This window comes from Fundulus heteroclitus, unplaced genomic scaffold (assembly GCF_011125445.2).
Source record: "Fundulus heteroclitus isolate FHET01 unplaced genomic scaffold, MU-UCD_Fhet_4.1 scaffold_56, whole genome shotgun sequence".
NCBI lineage: Eukaryota > Metazoa > Chordata > Actinopteri > Cyprinodontiformes > Fundulidae > Fundulus > Fundulus heteroclitus.
In genome coordinates, this window is record NW_023396989.1 from 1278731 (window position 1) to 1301704 (window position 22974).

The 22974-nt window shown below is 41.3% G+C and overlaps 2 protein-coding genes across 14 annotated transcripts in view; both read right to left on the reverse strand.

The window, feature by feature from the left end:
* Positions 1-22974, reverse strand: part of LOC105922418 (M1-specific T cell receptor alpha chain-like) — a 571536-nt gene that overhangs the window by 204557 nt on the left and 344005 nt on the right. The window lies entirely within an intron of this gene.
* The window catches only part of LOC105922859 (discs large homolog 1-like protein), a 67225-nt gene continuing 63197 nt past the window's right edge, over positions 18947-22974 (reverse strand). For 7 of the 13 annotated variants that reach the window (XM_036132908.1, XM_036132910.1, XM_036132909.1 and 4 more), the window contains 5 exons: positions 20749-20850; positions 20438-20653; positions 20098-20207; positions 19908-19999; positions 18947-19778 (listed from right to left, as the gene is read on the reverse strand). In XM_036132908.1, the coding sequence (XP_035988801.1) occupies positions 19508-19778; positions 19908-19999; positions 20098-20207; positions 20438-20653; positions 20749-20850 (791 nt within the window). In that variant the 3' untranslated portion in view covers positions 18947-19507. The remainder of the gene's footprint in view (positions 19779-19907; positions 20000-20097; positions 20208-20437; positions 20654-20748; positions 20851-22974) is intronic. The other 6 variants (XM_036132912.1, XM_036132919.1, XM_036132918.1 and 3 more) reach the window with 1 other exon arrangement.

Below are 22974 nucleotides of genomic sequence, written 5' to 3' on the forward strand. Positions count from 1 at the left end.
ATTCTTTTCTGTTTTGCTATTTCATAAATCATGGTGCGTTTAACAGCCTCCCTAGCTCCATTAACATTTAAAGAAGCTATTTTAAAATTATCCATGTTGGGTAAGAGGCTAAAACCAACACCACAATAAAATACGCACAATAAAAATAATAAGAAGTTAGTGCTCATCATTATAATCAAAATTGTTTTCTCACTTTTCCCATAATTTTCTCTAGTCTAAAAACCTCCTGATCAGAAAACCCAGACTCTTCTTCTGATATAATATCTCGCAGAGAAATAAAATATTTTTAAATTGGGAAAATATTTTTCTACTTTTATCCCTCTTAATCCTTTTGTTTCTTGGAGAAAATTATTAAAAGATTCAACAGGATAACGTGCCTCTGCACTGCTACCCTGTGACAGAGACACCTCACTGCTGTCAGACAGCTCACCCTCACTGTCGCTGCTGTCTGACACATCTTTTCTCTCTGTGGCCAGCTTGCTCACCTGCTTACTGCTCTGAACAGCAGTCATCACATTTTTTCCTCTTACTGCGCCTTTTTAAATTCATAGGAACCTCCTGCTCCATCACCTGCTCTCCCTCGCCTTTCTCCTCCACAGGAGCCACCACAGACTCCTCCACACTCACCTCCCCTCCACCTGCCACCACCTCACCTTTCCCTCCCTGCTCTCCACACACACCAGTCACCTCACCACCAGTCTCACCCTCCTGCTCTTCACACACACCATCCTGCTCCATCTCACCCTGATTCTCCACCTCCTCACCAGTCACACAAGTTTCCCCACCACCACACACCACCGTGCTGCCCTCACTCACCACACAATCACTCCTTTGTGGATCAGATTTTTTATCCACAATTTTCTCCTCCACTAAACTCCTCTGCTGGTCTCCAGCGACCGGAGCTGACGCCACGGCTTCCTCCGCGGCTACGCTGGAGTTCCCCGCAGCGCCACACTCCTCCACCGCAGCAGGTGCTCCAGCCTTGCCGGACACACCCACCTGCTCCCCGGCTGCCGCAGGCTGCTGCTCCGCGGAGCCCGACGGAGCCGACCCGGCTCCAGTGAAAAAGGACAGAAAAAAGTAAGAAAAACCACTCAGAGTTTTCTCATGCGCTCTCTCTTCCGCTCCTTCACTCACACTCCCCCCACATGAAAAAGAAGAAGTGGAAGTTTGTTGTCACAACCGGTGGCAACTGATGGGGAGCTCCCCTGAGTTATGGTGTTGTTACACTGCAAGGTGCGGTGTGGAAGGAAAACTCCTCAAAGTTGGCTGTAGTTTAAACAAAGGTGGTTTATTAGGCCTCCTTCAGCACAGCATAGGTCAGGGACAAGGGGGGAAAAAATGACATCTTCCCAACAGTCTCCTAGTTTTCAATCTCTTTCAGACTCTCAAGCCTTCTCCCTCTTTTCTTGGTTCAGCCAACAGTCACCTTATATACTGTAGTCCCCACCTTCTCAATTAACTGCCCAGCCAATCAAAGTCCAGCAAACAAGGTCCTTTCTATAAAAGAGCTTGGTTTGAGGCGGGCCTCCTCTTTGGTAGGTTCCAAGATGGCCGCTACAAGGACACACCCAAAAGGTAACAAACATTTCACAAACAAAAAGATCACATAGACACATTCTAGAACTTAATTGTTACAGAAAATATTATTGCTTCTTAACATTTACTCACTTCCTCCCCCTCTGGCTTACAAAACTCAGGCAAACGAGAAAGGTAGTCAGCAATAAGATTTTTCTTACCTGGACAATGCTGTATGGTGAACTGGTATGGCTGAAGGGCAAGGCACCAACGTAATATACGGGCATTCTGATGCTGCTTGGAATGCATCCACTTCAGAGGTCTGTGATCAGTTTGCAAAGTAAACTCCCTTCCTAGGAGATAATATTTTAAAGAGTCCAAAGCCCACTTTATTGCAAGTCCTTCCTTTTCTACTGTGGAGTACTTTTTCTCCTGGTCAAAAAGCTTTTTAGGACAGGTTTTTCTTCACCAGCTTCTCCCTGAGCTAGCACTGCTCCAAGACCAACATTTGAAGCATCCACTTGAACAACAAATGGCTTGGAAAAGTTAGGACTCTGTAAAACAGGAGCTTGACAAATCAGTTTCTTTAAAGATTGAAATGCATGTTCACAGTCCTCCTTCCACATAATTTTAGAAGTAGACCTTTTTGTCAACTCAGTCAGAGGGGCTGCCAAAGTTGAGAAATGGGGTATAAATCTTCTATACCACCCAACTAAGCCCAAAAATGATCTCACTTGCTTCTTTGTTTGAGGTCTGGGAATTGTTTGAATGACTTTTACTTTTTCAAGTTGTGGCTTTATCTGTTCATGGCCAACAAGGTAGCCCAGATATTTTACTTCTTCTTGTGCCCATGCACACTTGTTCACATTCAAAGTGAGACCAGCATTCTGGATCCTTGCCATTACAACCTTTAGATGCTGTAGGTGATTCTCCCAAGTTTCACTGTAGATCACCACATCATCCAGGTAGGCAGCAGCAAACTTTAAACAGTCACTAAGGATAATGTCCATCAACCTTTGAAAGGTAGCTGGTGCTCCATGAAGACCAAAGGGTAGAACCGTGTACTGGAATAAACCCATTCCTGGAATCTGAAAGGCTGTGTATTCCTTAAAGGATGGATCTAAAGGCACTTGCCAGTACCCTTTACATAAATCTAACGTTGTGATATATTTGGCCTTCCCCAGTCTTTCCAGTAGCTCGTGAATGCGTGGCATGGGATGAGAATCAAAACAGGAAATACTGTTCAACTTTCTGAAGTCAGAACAAAAACGTAATTGCTTTGAGTCTTTTTTAGGAACCAGCACAATGGGATTTGACCACTCGCTTCTTGATGGCTCCATCACTCCCATTTCCAGCATCATCTGGACCTCTTTTTTCAGTGGATCCATCATTCTTTCTGGAATCCTGTAAGGCTTAAGATGAACAGGTGTTGCATCTTTCAAAGTTATTTTGTGTGTTATAATTTCAGTTCGCCCAGGTACATCTGCGAATAGAGATGGAAAAGACTGTTTAATCTCACCCAGCTGTTGCCACTGATCAGGAGTCAGATGCTTTGGAGCCTCTTCAGATTTAGTCAAGTCTCTACATGGACTCATTTCAGCTTCCCCATCTTTCAACATGGCACTGTCTTCAGGCTGAATATCTTGTACCATCAGGATCTGCTTCACATCCATTTCTGAAACATTTCATGATATTCCTTTTAATAGATTTACATGAAGCAGTTGCTTTGACTTTTGTTTTTCTGGACAGATAATTTCATAAGTCACTGGTCCTGCTCTTCTAACCACAGTGTAGGGTCCTTGCCATTTAGCAAGCAACTTACTTGGCCCACTGGGCAAGAGTACTAAGACCTTCTGGCCAGTCTTCAGCTCTCTTTCACGGGCACGTCTGTCATACCATACCTTTTGCCTATGTTGAGCCTTCTCCATATGATCTTTAACTTGTTCTCTGTACTTTTCCAGGTTGTCTCTCATCTGAAGTATGTAGGAGATGATGTTAGTTGGTGAAGCCGCTTCACTGGATCCTGATGCCGCTCCAGCCACCCAGTTCTCCTTCAGCATGTCCAAAGGGCCTCTAACCTGTCTCCCATAAAGTAACTCAAAAAGAGAAAAAACAGTTGAGGCTTGTGGTACTTCTCTGTAAGCAAACAAAAGGAAAGGCAACCATTTATCCCAGTTTTTGCCAGTATCATCAATAAACTTTCTCAACATTTGCTTTAATGTACCATTAAATCGTTCTACCAAACCATCGGTTTTTTGGATGGTATGGAGTAGTACGAATCCCTTTTACACCCAGTTGATCATAAAGAGTTTTCATCACTTGTGACATGAAATTGGTACCCTGATCTGTCAGAATCTCCTTTGGGATACCAACTCTGGAGAAAAGGTCTACTAAATACCGGACAATATGTTTGACCTGCAGAGAACGTAATGGATAAACATCTGTATATCGGGTTGCACAATCACAGATGACTAATGCATATTTATGGCCATTACTGCTCTTAGGTAAAGGACCTATGATATCCATGGCAATTCTCTCGTAAGGAACACTCATTATAGGCAAAGTCTGCAACTGGGCATGGTCTGAAACTTTAGTAGGGGCCACCAACTGACAGTCATGACATGTTTTGCAGTATTCAGCTACATCTTTATATAATTCTGGCCAATAAAAACGTTGAGCAACACGATTATAAGTTTTTGCCTGTCCTAAGTGTCCTGACTATGGTATAGTGTGACCCAAATGCACAATTACTGAACGGTATTCTTTTGGCACAACAAGTCTGGGTTCATCAATGTCTGCTAGATACAAAAGTTTATCCTTTATAATGAAAGGCTCTCCTGCTAAACTTATGAACTCAGCAGCACTCTCTTTTCCACCATCTTTATGTGCTTTATTAAAGAGAGGTTTCAAAGATGGATCGCTTTCTTGTCTCTCATTAAAGTTATTAGGAATTTTCCACTGGAAATCAATACATGGAGTTAATGGCAATGCAGGTTCAGGGAGTTTTGACCTGCTTTTGTTTTTATTTTTCTCCTGTCTACGCTGTCGTTTTGATTTCTTGATTTTATTTCCTCCTTCATACAGGTCATCATCTACATCTGGCAGAAGTTCTAAACCCTTTTTCATGGAACGTGTGGTGACAGCACAGGAATAAGCCACCAAGTTTTCTTGAACCAAACTATCTAGGATTGGTAAATCTTCTCCTAGGATAACATCATATGCTAACTGATTCAAAACTCCAACAGTCAACATAAAAGCTTGTCCTTCAACATCAATAGTGACATCAGCAGTTGGATACTCTTTCTGACATCCATGAACACAAGTAATGTTTACCGGGTTGTTAAAGTTAGGCAGTACATTACTCAACAAAGATGATTTCACCAGAGTTCGTGAGCTACCTGTGTCTGCAAGAGCTTTTACAGCTTTGCCATTTATCACCACATCAACTACATGTTTATGTGGAATCATGTCATCAGAAAGTTCATAATTATGTTCTTTGGAAGGTACCACACATAACTCTACTGACTTACTTTTTCTTAATGGACATAAGGAAGCTTTGTGACCAGGCTGCTGACAATAGTAACAAATGAGACCATACCTTAGTCCAGGTTATGTATACTTACCACCCCTCTTGTCCAAATTGGCAACATTAGTTGCACCTGGAGGTTTTACCTCCATAGACTTTGGTCTCTCAGTCACTCTTGACTTAGAAGGTTCTCTGTGAGCAGCCAGGTAACGTTCAGCCAGGTCTGCCGCTTCCTCTCCAGTCTTTGAATTATTCTCCTTCACCCATGTGCGGACGTTTGGTTGAAGCACACGTAGATACTGCTCCAAGATGATCGTTTCCCCTATCTCTTCTTTACTCCGACTGTCAGGCCGCATCCATCGCTTGTAGAGTCCCTTTATCCGACCGTAGGTTTCACGTACACTCTCTCCCACTGGAACACTAATGCTTCGAAACCGGTATCTGTAGGTCTCTTCTGTTACATTAAACTTAGACAACACAGCAGCTTTAATAGCATTATAAGAGTCAGACTGGTCCTCATCCATTCCAGCATATGCCTCAAGGGCTTTTCCAGTCAATAATGTGACCACTCTAGCAGCCCATTCAGCTGGTTGCCATCCCCATGTTTTAGCAATGCATTCAAAACGTATGAAAAAACTTTCAGGATCCTCACCCTCCTTAAAGTCAGGTATTCTTGGATCACCTCCATGGGTTGGTTCCACTCTTTGTGCTGGAGCTACTTGTGCTTTATGCCGCTGGGGCTGAGATGGAGAATAAGGTTCCGCTTGGTAACCAGAGGCTCCTTGGACTTCCTCTATTGCCGACAGCTGAGACAGTGTCCTAGTCTCTCGCTTTGGAACAGCTGCTTCTGTAGAAATGCCAGTCCTGATAGACAGCTCCTGTTCAGCATAAACATCACTTTGCAGCTTTGGCATGTTACTGCGCAACTGTTTAATCTGGTCAAACAGTATTGCTTCTGTTCGTTTAGAATATTGCATAAATTCTCGTATTTCATCAAAGATGTCAGTTTCAGAATGCTCTTTACTCACAGCTCCAACTGTGGTTTGCTTAGGCCGCACAACCGGTTCAAAAATGTCTTCACCAGCCATGGCTCCCTCAGGTAGTGAATCCGGCTCTGATGGTCCTCCGCTTTGTCCTTCTTCCATCTCCGAAAGGGGGCTTTTCTTTGTCCCACGAGTTCTTCCACGCCCTACTCTTCTCATTTAGCCTGTTGTCTTCCTTCATTCACAGGCGTAAAAAATCCCACTCCTGACACCAATGTTACGCTGCGAGGTGTGGTGTGGAAGGAAAACTCCTCAAAGTTGTCTGTAGTTTAAACAAAGGTGGTTTATTAGACCTCCTTCAGCACAGCATAGGTCAGGGACAAGGGGGGAAAAATGACATCTTCCCAACAGTCTCCTAGTTTTCAATCTCCTTCAGACTCTCAAGCCTTCTCCCTCTTTTCTTGGTTCAGCCAACTCTTTGGTAGGTTCCAAGATGGCCGCTACAAGGACACACCCAAAAGGTAATAAACATTTCACAAACAAAAAGATCACATAGACACATTCTAGAACTTAATTGTTACAGAAAATATTATTGCTTCTTAACAGGTGTGTTAATCGATTAATTTTATTTGGATCGGGCTGATCCTGTGATAAATATTTGGTTTGTATCCAGGTTAAAAAATAATCAAAAAGTAAGACAAGACAACGAGTTGCTGCTCACCTAAGTAAAAGATTCTCGGATAAAATGTAACAGAATGATTGAAAACTCTTTGTAAGGCGCCAATATGGTACACTGGTTCTCCAGGGATCAACAAGGGTTTGTCTAAAGATGTTTTAGAACTGATTGGTGACCTTTATCTATCTATCTATCTATCTGCCTCTCAGCCTGTTCGGACGCTTTTTTCTCTGCTCTCTGCTTGCTTGCATTTTCCTGCCTTTTACTTTTTATCTCCTTTTTATCTCTTAACCTAAACCACAGAAAGTTGGATTTAGTTTTTATTTATTTATTTTCTTTTTATTTTATTTTACTTATTTTTTGATTTGGATTTTGAAAAGATGCCTTCCTTCAACACAATGGACTTTGACAAGCTTTTACAGAAGATAGCTGTTATGGAACTGAAAATCTGTCGACTTGAAGTGAATTATGATGTAAACGCCGCGAATGGAAATGATACGACCCTGCCCGTGATTCCGAGCGGTGACCACCAGCCCAGCGACTCAGCGAACAAACAGTTCCCTGAGGAAAATGAGAATCCCTGGACCACTCTGGGTGCAAGACCAAAGGACCAACGAACCCCACGCCTAGACAAAGAAAACTGGCCGAGACTACAGAGAGGTGTCCCAGGACAAGGGAAACAACAGCGGGCTGTTCTCAAAACAAATGATAGGAGTAAACCTGCTGGAAATGCTGGAATTCCATTACTAAACAGATTCGCCCCGCTCCAAAATGTGACCCAGGAGGACAAAAACCAGAGGTATGTCAACGATTTTCGTTCTAAGACCTCAGAGAAAAGACATGCCACAGGGCCAAGGACCCTGGTATTATGCAATGGTTCTGTAAGGGGGATTAAACATTTCTGTAACAAGAAAAATACAGAGGTGTTGATTTATAACGACGGGAACTGTGGCCTGGTGTCTGATTTAACAGACATCCTTCAGACAGACCTTCCAAGGGTCTTGAGAAAACGTCCGACCATGGAAAACCTCATAATACAAGCTGAAGCCCTGAAGGACGTCAACCATATAAGAAAATCAGAAGTATTAAAAGAGGATTACATTCGTTTGTTGAAACTTGTTGATGGCCTGTATGTCAAGGTTTTTCTTAGCGGGCCTCACGCACCCGCTAACTGCGGAGACGACATTTTTTCCAGAATTCTGATGCTAAACAAATGGCTGGAAAAAACATGCAAAGAAACAACTGTAACCTTCATAGACAACTTTAACATATTTTGGGAAAGAAGACATCTGTTCGACAGAGATGGTTTCCATCTAAATAGGTCAGGTGCAAAACGGCTGATTTCAAACATCTTCTATTCTGTGAACCATGAACCATCAGCTTTGTTCCAAAACAAAGTACATCCAGTGCCAAAACAAATGATAAGCCCAGTGCAGCCCGAACAAGCTGAGATAAAGATGGCCAGAAAGATGATACAGAAAGAGGCTACATCAGAACTACAGGAGGATTCATCCCAGATCTCAGCAGGACAAAGAGAGGACCAAGAACCTCCATCTTCACAAACATCGGTCCAGACTGGACCCGCCTCCCCTTCTTCTCCACAAAGCCCAGAAGTTCCTTTTCTGGAATTTTCTCATAACATGAACAAAGTATTTAAGATTGGCCCACAGATGACATCCTCTCCACATAGCCATTCTGCTGTGAATAAACCAGGATTCTCCAAAGGCCTCAGAGCCTCAGATCCTCCTCCTCCACGTATCACAGAACTCTCTGGTACTGAGGAACTCCAAATTACTTCGCTGTGATACAGATTGGGCCCTGGCCACACGTTTATCAGACATGAGAGTTCCCAGCATCAGCCGGGGCCTTTCGCCGGAGATTATGGAATATCTGTGATAATATGTGGCAGAAATAAGAAAAACAAAAGGATAAACAGGAACAAATACTTAAAAATCATAAACTGTCAGATGCAACCTGTCACAGAGACATCATCAACCACTAAGTCATATAAACTGGGTTTATTAAATATTAGATCTCTGTCAGGAAAATCCCTTTTAATTAATGACTTCATTATTGACAATAATCTTGATGTAATGTTTTTAACAGAAACATGGCTGCATGAATCTAATGAAGCAGCCATTCTGCTGGAGTCGACACCTCCAAACTACAATTTCCTTTGTGAGAGCAGACAGCAAAGGAAAGGTGGAGGAGTAGCAACATTGTTTAATGATTCACTAAAGTGTAAAAAGGTGTTTTTAGGAAAATTTGACTCTTTTGAACATTTGGCTCTCCAGGTAAAGAGCCCGATACGAACTATGTTTCTGAATGTTTACAGGCCTCCTAAGTCCACATCAAACTTTTTTAATGATTTTAGTGACCTCCTGTCTGTGATATGTGTTGATTATGACTGTTTAATTATTGTGGGAGACTTCAACTTTCACGTTGACAACCCTGAAGACAGAAGTGCAAAAGAACTGTGTGACACACTTAGAAACTTTGGTTTAACCCAACACGTTAAACAGCCAACACACAAACAGGGACATATTTTAGACTTAATCATCACTAAAGGTCTAAACATTTCACAGGTCAATGTAACTGATGTTGCCTTATCTGATCACTTCTCCGTTACCTTTGAAAGCATCATTTCCAGTGACTCATTTAGCCAAAGGGACATCGTAAGAAAACGCACCTTTAAGGACAATGCCGCGGAAACTTTTATTCAAGCTTACTTTGCTACTTCAACCTTGGGCTGCAACTCAGTAGATGAGCTAGTAGATAACTTTCAGTCTAAAGTCTCAGACATCATTAACTGCATTGCTCCAGTCAAAGTGAAGTTTTTTTCAGGAAGAAAAAATCTCCTTGGAGAAATGCTCCAGCAGTTAGAGGTGAAAAAAGGGAATGTCGAAAAGCTGAACGCAGGTGGAGAAAGAATAGACTCCTAGTTCACTACGACATCTATAAAGAGAGACTTTACAGATATAACTTACAACTGAAAAATGCAAGAGAATCTTTCTTCTCTGAGATCATCAAGAAAAACATTAATAATGCTCGTGTCTTATTTTCCACAGTTGACAGGTTAACAAATCCTCCTGTGTCCGTGGCTTCTGAACTCCACTCCACCAGGGCCTGCAATGAATTTGCTAACTTCTTTACTGAAAAAATCCTAAAAATTAGAGGATCACTTTGTACATCCACACCAGCTCCAGAACCAATGCTTTATTCAGCTGGAACTTATCCTGACAAAATGTCCCAATTCAGCGAAATAAACCACAAGCTTAGAGCAGATCATTCAGCAGTTAAGTTCCTCCTCCAGCTGCCTTGATGTTCTACCCACAGCTTTCTTTAAAAAAGTTTTACCTGGCATAGCGTCTGATTTGACCCAGATAATAAACACGTCCCTTCTGTCAGGTGTTTTCCCCCAGTCCCTAAAAACAGCAATTATCAAACCACTGCTGAAAAAGAACAATTTAGACAAACTTCTACTCCAGAACTACAGGCCCATCTCAAACCTCCCCTTTATCAGTAAGATTATTGAAAAAGCTGTATTTCAACAATTAAACACCTTCTTAACAACGACCAGCAGCTTTGATGGTTTCCAGTCAGGTTTCCGTGCTCACCACAGTACAGAGAGCGCCCTGATCAAGGTGTTTAATGACATCCATATAAATACAGACTGTGGAAGAACCACCGTGCTGGTTTTATTGGACCTCAGTGCAGCATTTGATACTGTCGATCACTCCATTCTGTTAGACCGCCTGGAGAACTGGGTCGGCCTTTCTGGTACAGCACTCAACTGGTTTAAATCCTACTTAAAGGACTTTTTTGTATCAGTAGGTAACTTTACATCAGAGATGACAAAAATCCCATGTGGGGTTCCCCAAGGGTCCATTCTGGGTCCCCTCCTTTTCAATATCTACATGCTCCCTCTAGCCCAGATAATAAAAAATAACAACATCAGCTACCATAACTATGCAGACGACACACAGCTCTACATCACGATGTCACCAGGTGACTATGAACCAGTTCAGGCACTGAGTAAATGCCTAGAAGAAATCAATGCATGGATGTGTCAAAATTTTCTTCAGTTGAACAAAAACAAAACAGAAGTAATAATTTTTGGACCAATAGAGGAGAGATCAAAAGTTAACACACAGCTTCAGTCACTTCAACTAAAAACCACTAATCAGGCCCGAAACCTGGGTGTAGTGATGGACTCAGACCTGAACCTCCAAAAGCATCTAAAGACAATTACAAGGTCAGCTTTCTATCGCCTGAAGAACATTTCTAGGATTAAAGGACTGATGTCTCAGCAGGATCTAGAAAAACTAATCCATGCGTTTATATTTAGTAGAATTGATTACTGCAACGGTGTTTTCACAGGTCTGCCTAAAAAGTGGATCAGACAGCTGCAGCTGATCCAGAATGCTGCTGCCCGCGTTCTCACTAAGACTAAGAAAGTAGAGCACATAACCCCAGTTCTAAAGTCCTTACACTGGCTCCCTGTATCTCAGTGAAAATAGACTTTAAAATACTTCTGTTAGTCTATAAGTCTCTAAATGGCTTAGCACCTAAATACATCACAGACTTGTTATCAGCGTATAAACCCTCCAGACCACTCAGGTCTTCTGGCTCCAGCCTGCTCTGCATACCTAGAACCAGAACTAAACAAGGAGAAGCAGCATTTAGTTCCTATGCTCCACTTATCTGGAACAAACTTCCAGAAAACTGTAAAAGTGCAGAAAGCCTGAGTTCCTTTAGATCGAGATTAAAAACACATTTGTTTAGAATTGCCTTTGAATGTTCAAGTTAAAATGTTTTACTGTTTTCAAATGTTCTTTTTTGTTTCTATACTATCCCTACTTGCTTTTATTTTGTTTTATTTTCCTATATTTTAATCATGTAAAGCACTTTGCATTGTCTCTGTACTGAATTGTGCTATATAAATAAATTTGCCTTGCCTTGCCTTTAGTTTATATTTCAGATAGTTATAAGTAGAGTTATTACAAGATGTTTTGCTAATTTATGGTTGTGATTTATGAGCATAGACTTCCAGGCTTAGGTGTGCTTTTCTACTGCTCAGTTTGGAAATATGAAAGTTCCTCATGAAAAAATAGGAGTCAGTTACAGGAGAACTGAATGAGAAAAGATCTGCATGATCTGAGAATGATGGAGGAAGAGATAACCGCCTGTTTAATGTTCATTTATTATGTTGTTTTTGCTTGTAGTTCCTAATATTATCCCAATGCATTGTGATATTTTCACTGAACACTGTACACCAGTGGCTGACTGGCTGTGTGATTCATACTGTAACTGAAAGCAACTGAATTCATACATAGCTGTATTTATTGAAATGACTTTTGGAGGTATTGCCGTGAAAATAAACATTACTGTAACTGGACACAAATATTAGTATTACTGGAGTGGACACACTGAAAAAAAGTGCTTAGGATTTATAAAACTTAAAATAACAAAATAAGGATAATCAGTGCCATTTACATGGCCTCAGTGGTCCTTTAAACCAATGAAATGAAAACATTCAAATGTTTGCGCGTGTAGAAATTGGGGCTAGCTTGCAATCGAATGTTATTTGTTAAATCAGTGCTTGCGGCGCTGGCGGCTCTTGTTTTTCTGGATGGCGCCTCTGCATGTGCCTTTTAAGTTTGTTGTGTTCCCACAGTATTTCATCACGATGTAACAGTGTTTGCAAATTACGTGCGTCATATCAATTTTGTTTTTACCTTCTTTGTTTTTAAAGCCAAAATGCGTCCAAACATCTGACTTGACATGTGATGGAGCCGGGCGAATATTCTCAGTCTCCTCCATGTTTTGTTTATTAATGACTCGTAGCAGTATCCCGCAACCGGAAATGCTTGTGACACAAGGCAGCGGGCGTCAACACATCCGCAGCGACATCTACTGGACTGGAAGTTGTATTCCACTTGAACTTTATGACCTGCTGGTTTGCATAGATCCAAAGAAAACTTTGACCACCGCTACTTTCATTCATGCTACATTATATATATGTCAGGGTTCTCTGTGTCTGGCTGCTCTAGCTCTACTCCTCAGGTGTGTCTAGTTGGCTGAGGAGGCGTGGCCCACACCTGCAGCTCGTTGCAGGCGGCTTCCTCTGGCTTCTTAAGCAGAGCGCTGACAGATGGAAGACGCCAGAGCCTTAACCAGTCGTGGTACGACGTGGCCTCTGTCCCAACTCTCGGAAACCAGCTTGTGAGTTTTTTGCTCTTCGTCTTTGACTAATTTTTGGATCTCTCTGTTTTTGCCTCAGATTTTGGTGCTTGGATGCACTCACCTGTCTTGACGTCTCGTCCGAAGAAACAGACCAGCAGAACCGCCTGCACAGATTTTGCTCTGGCGCTCCCCTCATACTTCCTGGATGTTACCCAGCGAGGCCTGAGATCCCCTCTCCCGGGTTCTGTTGGTTCTGTGTTCACTCTGGTCAATCCATCTGTCAACCGTTGCCGATGAGGCTCGCTCAGGATCCCTCGCCAGTTACATCAGCCGTCCTCAGCCACCAGCCGCCTAACTCCAGCAAAGTAAAGTCATAGAGTTCTCCCGACGCTACTTCTCCCCGGTTAGGTCCGCTCAGCCCAATGGTAAGCAGCGCCACTTCTAGCAGTTCTTCTGGTTCTCCTTTCAGAGTTACTCATTCCCTCTCTCTTGCAGACTCTCCTGCCGTGACGTTCTGACCCAGCCGAATCACCTGTCCGTAGATCTGCCTGTTTCCAAAATAAACATCTTAAAACTGTGCATTGCCTCCCGTTCGTATCTGCATGTGGACTCGTCACCTGAAAACCATGACAATATATATATATATATATATATATATATATATATATATATATATATATATATATATATATATATATATATATACACACACACTCTTTAATGGCAATAAAATTATTTCTAAGACCATTAACAGGTGTTAAACGGTAGTTGTTCATTACTGTAATATATTTGTTTCACCAGCAGGTGTCAGCCAAAGTCATTTTCTCAAAATTCTTTTTTGATATGTTGGTACCTAATACGAAATAAATTTGTAAAAAATCAACGGTTTGCTCTAAAATTCTGAAAATATTCATGGATCTCAAAGTGCTTTATCTACCTACGTGATTGTTTAAATCCCCATTTTAAAAAAGGGTTTGAGAGAAAAAAATTAAACTTTATAGTCTTGTACATTTACATTTCAATGTCTTGTAAATTTAAAATCGCCTGGATTTTTACTAAACTGAAATCTATGTTTAGTCTGCATGTGCTTTACAAATAGAGGCCATTCTTTTGGGATTGAACAACATTTGTGGAAAATGCATTGATTTCTCCATTTTACAAACTTTTAAAAAATCAGAGTGTGCAACCTTTAAAAACCTCAATACATGCTGTGAGTGAATTGTTACACCTTATTCAAGGAATACATCCTGAAAATCCAAGATCGTTACACCACAAAATGGATTTTTGGTAATTCTTTGAAGTTTTCAAGGTTTTTTCACGCTTTTGGAAATAGGCCCCGCCCACTTGTTTAAATCATTACCATATGTAATACTTTAGTTCAGGGCTATGACTGGAAGGGGATGAATAAGGTTTTGTAAAAATCCGATCAGCCATTCTTGCGTAGTAGATTTCTTGACATCACAGCGCCCCCTAGTGATGGACGATCCTCAAATGCGGTTCACATGTGCAAAATCTTATTTGGAGTATGGGTTATGAAGGATATGTTAAAATCTGTTATGGTTTTACAATAATCAGCAATTACATTTAGACCTAGCTAGCTAAAAATCTGCCGCGTTGACTTTTTTTATTTGTCCATTACACGCTTATATATATATAAGTTTTGTGCGGATCGCACAAAAAATGTATGAGGAGTTTAACAAGAAAGGTTTAACCTTTGTAGCCATGTAGCGTGAAAACTAGCTGGGAAACGAAAGGTGTGCCAATTCCCTTTTTGATGCAGAATCATCCAATAAACAAAGTGATATGAAGTTTTTGAGTGTGGGACCAGTAGTTTGGTGGTTACAGGCCGAAATGCATTGTCCTTTGTTGTAGCACCCCCTAGTTGTTGAGGGGTCTGAATTTCTGGGTTTGAGTAGCGGTTTGAGTAGAGTGTTCTGTACTTGGATACCTGATTCAATAGGTTCATTACAAATCCGCATGGGCCGCACAACGCGTTTTAATTCCGTAATAATAATGAATAAATAATTTAAAAACCCACGAAAAACAATAGGGTTCTCTGCTCTGCAGGCTTGGAACCCTAATAATAATGATAATGTTTTAGTCGGGACATGCTCAGCCCGGTGTTGTAAGGTTCTGATGACAGAAAGTTTGTGCTCCAGTGGGTGGTGAGTCAAAAAGAAGATATTGGTCTGTCTGTGTGGGTTTCCACACAGACAGACCCTCGGTACAACGAGGTAGGCCATCCGTTTGTAGGGCCTACCTCATTGGCCCTCCAAACCTGTGGGTACCCTAACTGGGCTTTTGTCAAATCAGCAAGAAAATCCAAAAGACCTGCTGCAGAACATAATGGTGACAAGAATAAACGCAAAAACATCGTCATCCCATATGTTGCTGGAGTCTCTGAAAAACTCAAGAGGATTTTCTCCAAACACAAAATCCCAGTACATTTCAAACCTAACAGGACCCTCAGACAGAGGCTGGTGCATCCCAAGGACAAAACCCCCAAACCTAAGATGAGCGGAGTGGTGTATGCAGTTCAGTGCAGTGAGGAATGTTCTGATCTTTATATTGGAGAAACCAAACAACCTCTCCACAGACGCATGGCTCTACACAGGAAAGCTACCTCCTCAGGACAAGACTCTGCTGTCCACCTACACCTAAAAGACAAAGGACACTCTGTGAGGACCAACATGTTCACATTTTGGACAAAGAAGACAGATGGTTTGAAAGGGGTGTGAAGGAAGCCATCTACGTTAAGAGAGAGAAACCTTAAACAGAGGAGGAGGCCTTAGGTTCCAACTCTCTAAAACTTACAATACAGCTATAGGATTAATTCGTCACCTTAACTCTCACCCTCATTCGGGTGATCAAAACATTGTTCTTTTAAGCCAAGCCAACAACAACCCTAACGACTCCTCGTTACAGAGGAGTGGACCAGTTTCGGTCCAATCTGCTGGCTTACTGTCTTTAACGACCGCCCATTACTAAGGGGTGGACCTGTTTCGATTGAATTTGCATGTTATCTGTTGTGTTTTCTGTGGAGTTTTGTCATTTGTGAAGTTTTGTTATTTCTTATTTGCATGTGTGATAAAATGTTTACCTGCCAGAGCTATACGTGCTTAGAAATGCCAGTAACACTTATGGAGAAACGTTTGAGGTTTAGCAGCCCAATAGTGCGGTGCCTCTTTAAGAGAGGAGTGTACTGTGAGGACACGGGACCGGTGTTTACTGCATAAAAAGGAAGCGCGAGATTCCCTTAATTTGTAATGACTTTCAACCCGGTGTGCAGCCACTTGGTAAGATCTCTTAAATTCAAATGTTTCTTGTCTGCCTTTACGATGTACGCTTGATGTTGTCTGCTGTCGCCTTGCTATGTTGTCGCTTTGTTTATGTCCGTTGCAGGTTAAAGGTAACGCTATGCTCCGGTGGATCTAAGCAGTTAAGTTAATTGATAAAGATAACATTATGCTCCAAAGTTATAAGTTGACGCAGTGGCAAAGCTGTGGGTCATAAAGCTAACATTTAGACTTATAACGTTGCTGTAAAATACGTGTCCATTCGTGTTCACTTTAGCTTTATAAATGTTTGAAGTGAATCGCGGACTGGTATTTAACTTAGGTAACGTACTTCCTTGTTTACCGCGGTGCATTTTGGGAGTTGTAGTTCAAGTATCCTGCTCATAGAAAGACTGCATACATTTTTGAATAGGCTTTTGGTAGGACTTAAATATGGTGCTTAATGTTTAAATGTAGTGCATAATGTTTAAATGTACATGCAAATTATGAGATGATTATTATTATTGATTATTATTGTTATATTATATTAATATTATTATTTATTTGTATTTTGAATGTTATTTAATGTTATTGGACTATTAAGGTAAAGAACTGGGTAGCTGTGTTGGTTGTACTATATACATGGAAATTGAAACATTGCATTTCTTATTTTTCCAGGTTTATTACCTGGTTCCCTTTTTTTTTAACAAAAATAAATAAACAAACAAAAGTGGAATACCGAGTAATATCCTATGTACGCTGGGTTGCCCTTTCCGTGGGGAGAACACGGAACATTATCTAAGCCACTACAAGGCCTTTGTTTGGCAGTAGTATAAAGCTTGGTACTCCACATTACTCCAGACTTTTTGAATTGAAAGCTTCCTGGAGAGGAAGAGAAACGTCTTCAACTACAGAAAACAAGTCCAGTTGCTTTGTTTTTCACCTTTTTTTGGAATATATCGTTATTGAATTATCGTCCAGCCCTATTTAAATGGCAGTGATGGTTTGTTCTACACACCCGTAGTAATCAATGGATGTGTTACTGCGTCTCCTATGTGGGACGCAGGTCCCATGGCGCATTCTGAGGGAGGCTGTGGAAGAGAAGCTCATAGCTGCAGCCATCTTGAGCAGGGATTTTCAGCAGAAAGTGGATCAGATGGGTCTGAGGGTCGTCTAAAATGTTTCCACTCAGTCCTGAAGGACCAGAGAATCACAGTCGGAAGAGTGGGTAATAGTCATTCATGGGGACGTCAATGAAGACAGGGCAGGTGTCGCTACCTGTGAGCTCATTTCATTTCTAGATGCTGTCAGATGTAAGGAAGGTGTGTTTGTGACTGAACAACCTGGTTAACGGATGCAGGATCTTTCTGGCGCTGCCTAGCTCTCCTCCACTGTCACATGGTTTCCAAATATGGTTGTAGCCAATCAGAGCGAAGGCAGCAGGTAGAGCTACATCTCATTAACACAACCGACCCTTTTACTGAGGATGTGCTGCATCCACTCTACAGCTCTTCACGCTGCATTCACATTGAAATAAAAAAAAATGCATCACTGAGTTCTGCAGAGAAAACACGAGTCGAGCTGCACTTCAGCTTTTCTTGTTAATCTTTTTTTAATTATGCTTAAAAAAGAAAATCAAAAGACAAAGGAGGTGGTGATCAAAGAAAAAGAAAAATATATATTCATATTCAAATCTCTTTATACGTCTCTATTCATATCTGATTAACAATGCAAAGAAAATAATCCCGTAGTGCTGAAGTAAAGTTCATTATATCTTTCATTATAACAAAATAGGCAGTTTACCGAAGGGTTAAATATCTGGCCGCTCTCACGGCTTCCGCCTGCAGGGGGCGCTGCAGCTCCGGCCACAGCAACAGCGGTAAGACACTGACGCTGCTGACTGACGTCATCACGGCGGCCGACGGGCTCCCCGCCGGCCACAGGGGGCGCTGCTGAACCTGACTGAGTTTTTCGAGTCAGAAAGAGGTAAACTGGTTAATTTGTCTTTGATTTACTGTAAACTTTATTAATTTTTCACCATCTATAGCAGCTATGATTCAGTTCTGGCGACTTTATGTTGTTTTTAAACTTTTTAATCAGACATGATGTGCAAAAGCTTGTAAAAATAATGTTTTTATTTATGACAGATTTTAATCAGTCCTAAAGCAAAACAATGTTTTTTTTTATTTCCTGAGATTCTAGTTTTATTTTTAAATATTCTTTATATTTTATCCATAACAGTTAATATTTATGATGAAAAAATATTGTTGAATTTCTTTTTGTTTTGTTTCACCAGCTAAATGTTTTATTTTTCTTCATATAATTCAAAGCATTTGTTATTATATTCTAACATTTATTCTACTGTTGTATATTTTATGTTTTTGTCTTTATTTTACAGGGTCTGCTTTTTCTAATCTATTGGCAGAAATTGTGCGAATTTAATTTTCTTGTATTTATAAGAGACATTTCCAAAACTATTTTGGCACTATTTTAGGAAGACTTAAAAAAATAAAAATTTAATTATCAATAATTTCTTTGCAATTAAAAAATAGGATGATGTGGTTCTGAAAGCAATATTGTCATTAAAAATGTTTCTAAATACATTGTTTTACTAAAATTATTTTTACAGGTAATATTTTATGTTCATAAAAATTGTTCTGTTAATAAAATAAAGGGTTATAATGTTTTTGATATAACTTTGCTTTAATCACTTTTTTTCCATGATTTTTCGTAAAAATAAACTATTTAATGATGATTCTATGCTACTTTATCTGTTTTGGGGTTTTTTTTGGCACAAAAGTTAATTTAAAAAGTTTTTTTGGTGTATTTTAGTCTAAAGGAATTTTAGTCAAATCAATAGTACATTACTGACTGGCAGTAATTTCTGTTTCTGCCTTTTTTCATGTAAATTATGTTTCTGACTGAAAACTGATCATTCAGGATCAGCAGCGGTCTGGCGCCCTCTGGTGGCCGAGCGGTGAACCTGCAGCCGCCTGACAGACATCCCCCAGCAGCGAGGAGCAGAAAATGTTAAAAAAAACTAAACATGAATCAATAAAAATGAAAAGTAAAAATCAAAGAAAGGTTGTGAGAGAAGCTGTGATGTCAGACGCTGAGGTGAAGGGGCTGATGGGAAAGAAACGGGTCGGAACCGACATGCTGTTAAAGCTCAAACGTGCAAAGTTTTGCTTCTTGTGTCTCTGATTCCAGACGATCCGGCTGGAAAAAACCCACAAAAGAACAAAGGATAAAATCTGCTTCGTACGTTTCTGAACTCCTCTTCCTCTCCACTGAAGTCCTTCGTCCTTAAACATTAAGGAGCTGTACCGTGCCGAGTGTGATGTCACTTCCTGTGTGCTTCTGGATGGGGCCTAACGAGCGGCGTGGAGGTGGGGGCGGGGCGATGGATGGATGCAGGGATGGAGGCTGCCGTCTGCGGGTCCGCTCTTCGTTCCAAAACAATAACAAAGTGATGAAGAGGAGGAGAGAGGAAGATGGCGCCGAGCCTCATAACTTCTCCTTGGACAGAACCCAGATGACGGGACCCGACTGGTCCTCGATGATCTGCTTCACCTGGTCGTAGATCTCCTCCAGCGTGTCGCCCTGAACGATGGCTGCAGGCACACAGGACACAGCGGGTCAGCACCAGAACCGGAACACAGGACACAGCGGGTCAGCACCAGAACCGGCACACAGGACACAGCGGGTCAGCACCAGAACCGGACCGTTGGACCGGGCCTCACCTGTGAAATGTTCGGTGAACTCGGTCTCCAGCTTGGCGGCGCGGTCGAAGGTTTTCTTGCCCTGCTCCTCCGACAGACGTTTGTTCATCTCCCTGCAGGCAGAGCAGAGGGTTCAGCTCAGAGGGGAACACCAGAACCGGACCAGGGGAACACCAGAACCGGACCAGGGGAACCGGGCCGGGACACTCACATGATGTTCTCCACGGATTTGGGTTTGATGAAGATGGCGATGGGGTGCAGCAGAGCCAGCTGGAGCCTCTTGATGGCGTTGCCCGACACGTCCAGGATGCAGTGCTTGCCCTGAACAGAACCAGACAACACCGTCACGGTTCTGCAGGTTCTACAGAGCTCCAGAGCGGTCCAGGATCCAGAAACAGAGTGAGTTTCTGAACCACCCGGGACAATGTGCAGCAGAACCAAACAGGACCAGTTCTGGTCCGTTTTCAGAGCCTTTCCTGACTAAAAGTGAAGCTAAAAGCTGCAGACCGAGCCGATGGGACCGGGGACTCCGGGTCGGAGCGGTTCCGTACCTTCTCGGCCACTTCTCGGACCGACTGCACGCTGGTTCCGTACCTTCTCGGCCACTTCTCGGACCGACTGCACGCTGGTTCCGTACAGGTGGTTGTTGTACTGGCCCGCCTCGATGAACTTGTGCTCCTGGATGTCCTTCTCCATCTGCTCTCTGGACACTACGAAGTGGTAGTCTCTGCCGTCCACCTCGTAGTCCCGTTTGGGCCGGGTCGTATCTGAGGGCGGCAGACAGGACAGACGTCACCCCGATCCGAACGGGTCGGAGAACCGGGGGAACCGGGGGAACCAGAGGAATGTGGGCGGGACCTACGTGGGACGCAGGAGCCGAACTTATCAGGGAACTCTGAGATCAGGTCGTCGTTGATCCGGTCCTTCATGGGTCCGAGGATGATGACGGGTCGGCTGTAGCTCACTGCCAGGGAGGAAGGGAGGTTCTGGTTGTTAATCAGAACTTATGCTACAACATTAAAACATTTCAAAGGTAACCTTTGACCTTTCAGAACCAAGACCCGGTGAACCCACAGAGAGCAGAAGCCGAGGTTACATGGAGTCCCCTCAGAGAAACAATTTAAACGGCTAATCTACGTAGATTTACACATATATACAGAAATATAGATATATATGTGTACAAATATACATATATTTACACATATATATGTACATATGTGTAAATATATGTATATATGTATATTTACACATATATACATATATTTACACATTTGTATATACATATACGTATATATAATTCACATATACTTACTCATATTTATGTATATATAATCCATGTATACTTACTCACATACGCATATATTTACACATTTATATATATATAAATTCTACTTGCATACATATATACATATACATATATATATATATATATATATATATACGTAAATATACATAAATATACATATCTATAATCCACACTCATATATATGTATATATAATCCACGTATACTTACTCATATACGCGTAAATATACGTATATTTTTACTAGGGCTGGGCAACGATTAAAATATTTAATCGCGATTAATCGCCCTGATTAATCGCGATTAATCGCGATTAATCGCATTGTATTTACAAACTCCAAGAATGAATTCAAAAGTAGTGTAAAGAGCACTTTTATTTTAATGTTCTGCTGCCATATGAACAAAAGTGTTGTAACATTTGTAGCACTTATTTTATACTGGATATTTTCAACCCATCTATTGAATTTAGTGCACTAGTTGATCTTTTCTTCATAAGAGAACAGCAAGCACTGCAGCCAAAATATGGCCTTTTTTGACCTGCTGTATATTAGCCAGTCCCTAAGCTTGATGTATCATGAAACTGTTGACCTTTTGGGTTTTGTGGTTTTTATTTTATTATTACAATTAAATAATAATAATAATGTTATGTTCAGTGTTTTTTCGCTAATCCACCTCTTATATATTTCAATCCTTATGTAATTTTGTCTGTGTTGTGTGCACCTGCCTGTTGCTTTAATCCTATAAATTTCCCCGTCGTGGGATAAAAAAGGATTAGCTAATGTTATCTTATCTTAAATAACACTTTTTAATATATGTACTGGGTTCTTTCAAGGTCTTAATTACATGTTATGTGTGGGCTCCAGTAACATCCATCCATCCATCCATCCATCCAACCATCCATCCACTGATCTACCTGGATGTTCCCTGGAGGACTGAAACGCCTCAGTCAGAGACGTCAGTCTGTGGGTCTGTCGGGGCAGTGAGAGAAGTTTCGTCTCCTCTCTCCGTTTCTGGGGCTCGACGTTTTCATGTTTTTTCACGTGCTTAGATAAATTTGTTGTGTTTCCACTGAAATGAACCGGCTTTTTACAAAACATACAGCTTGATTTCATTTACGGTATTAAAATAAAGCCGAACGGTGCTACTTCCCTTGTTCATGTTTTTTCGCTGCTGCGGTCTCTCTCAGCTGTTTGTTAAGTTTGTGTGAGAGCTGAGTGCGCGGGCCAGGCTGAGCCTGCGTGCTGATTGGCTGGCGCCGCTGAGCCATGTACGAGAGGGGAGGGGGAGCGGGAGAGTGCTGCCGTGAGAGCGCGCTGCAGTCAGCGCGTGCTGACTGACACTGACTGAAAGCATGTGAGCAACATGCGTTAATGCGTGATAAAATAAATATCGCCGTTAATAGTCTAATGAATTAACGCGAAATTAACGCGTTAACTTGCCCAGCCCTAATTTTTACATACACGTAAATGTATATATGTGTAAATATACGTATATTTACACCAATATACATATATGTGTAAATATATGTATATGTAAATATACATATATTATTCGCATATATACATATATTTACACATTTATATATCACAAATGTACATATATATGTAAATATACGTATATATAATTCACATAGATTTACACATATTTACGTAAATGTATGTATGTATGTAAATATACGTACATATCTGTAAATGTAATTCCCGTATATATCACACCTGTAAAACTAAACAATGATGAAAAAATTCCTCTACAGGACGTTTAACTCTTGCGGACCATTAAAGGCGATT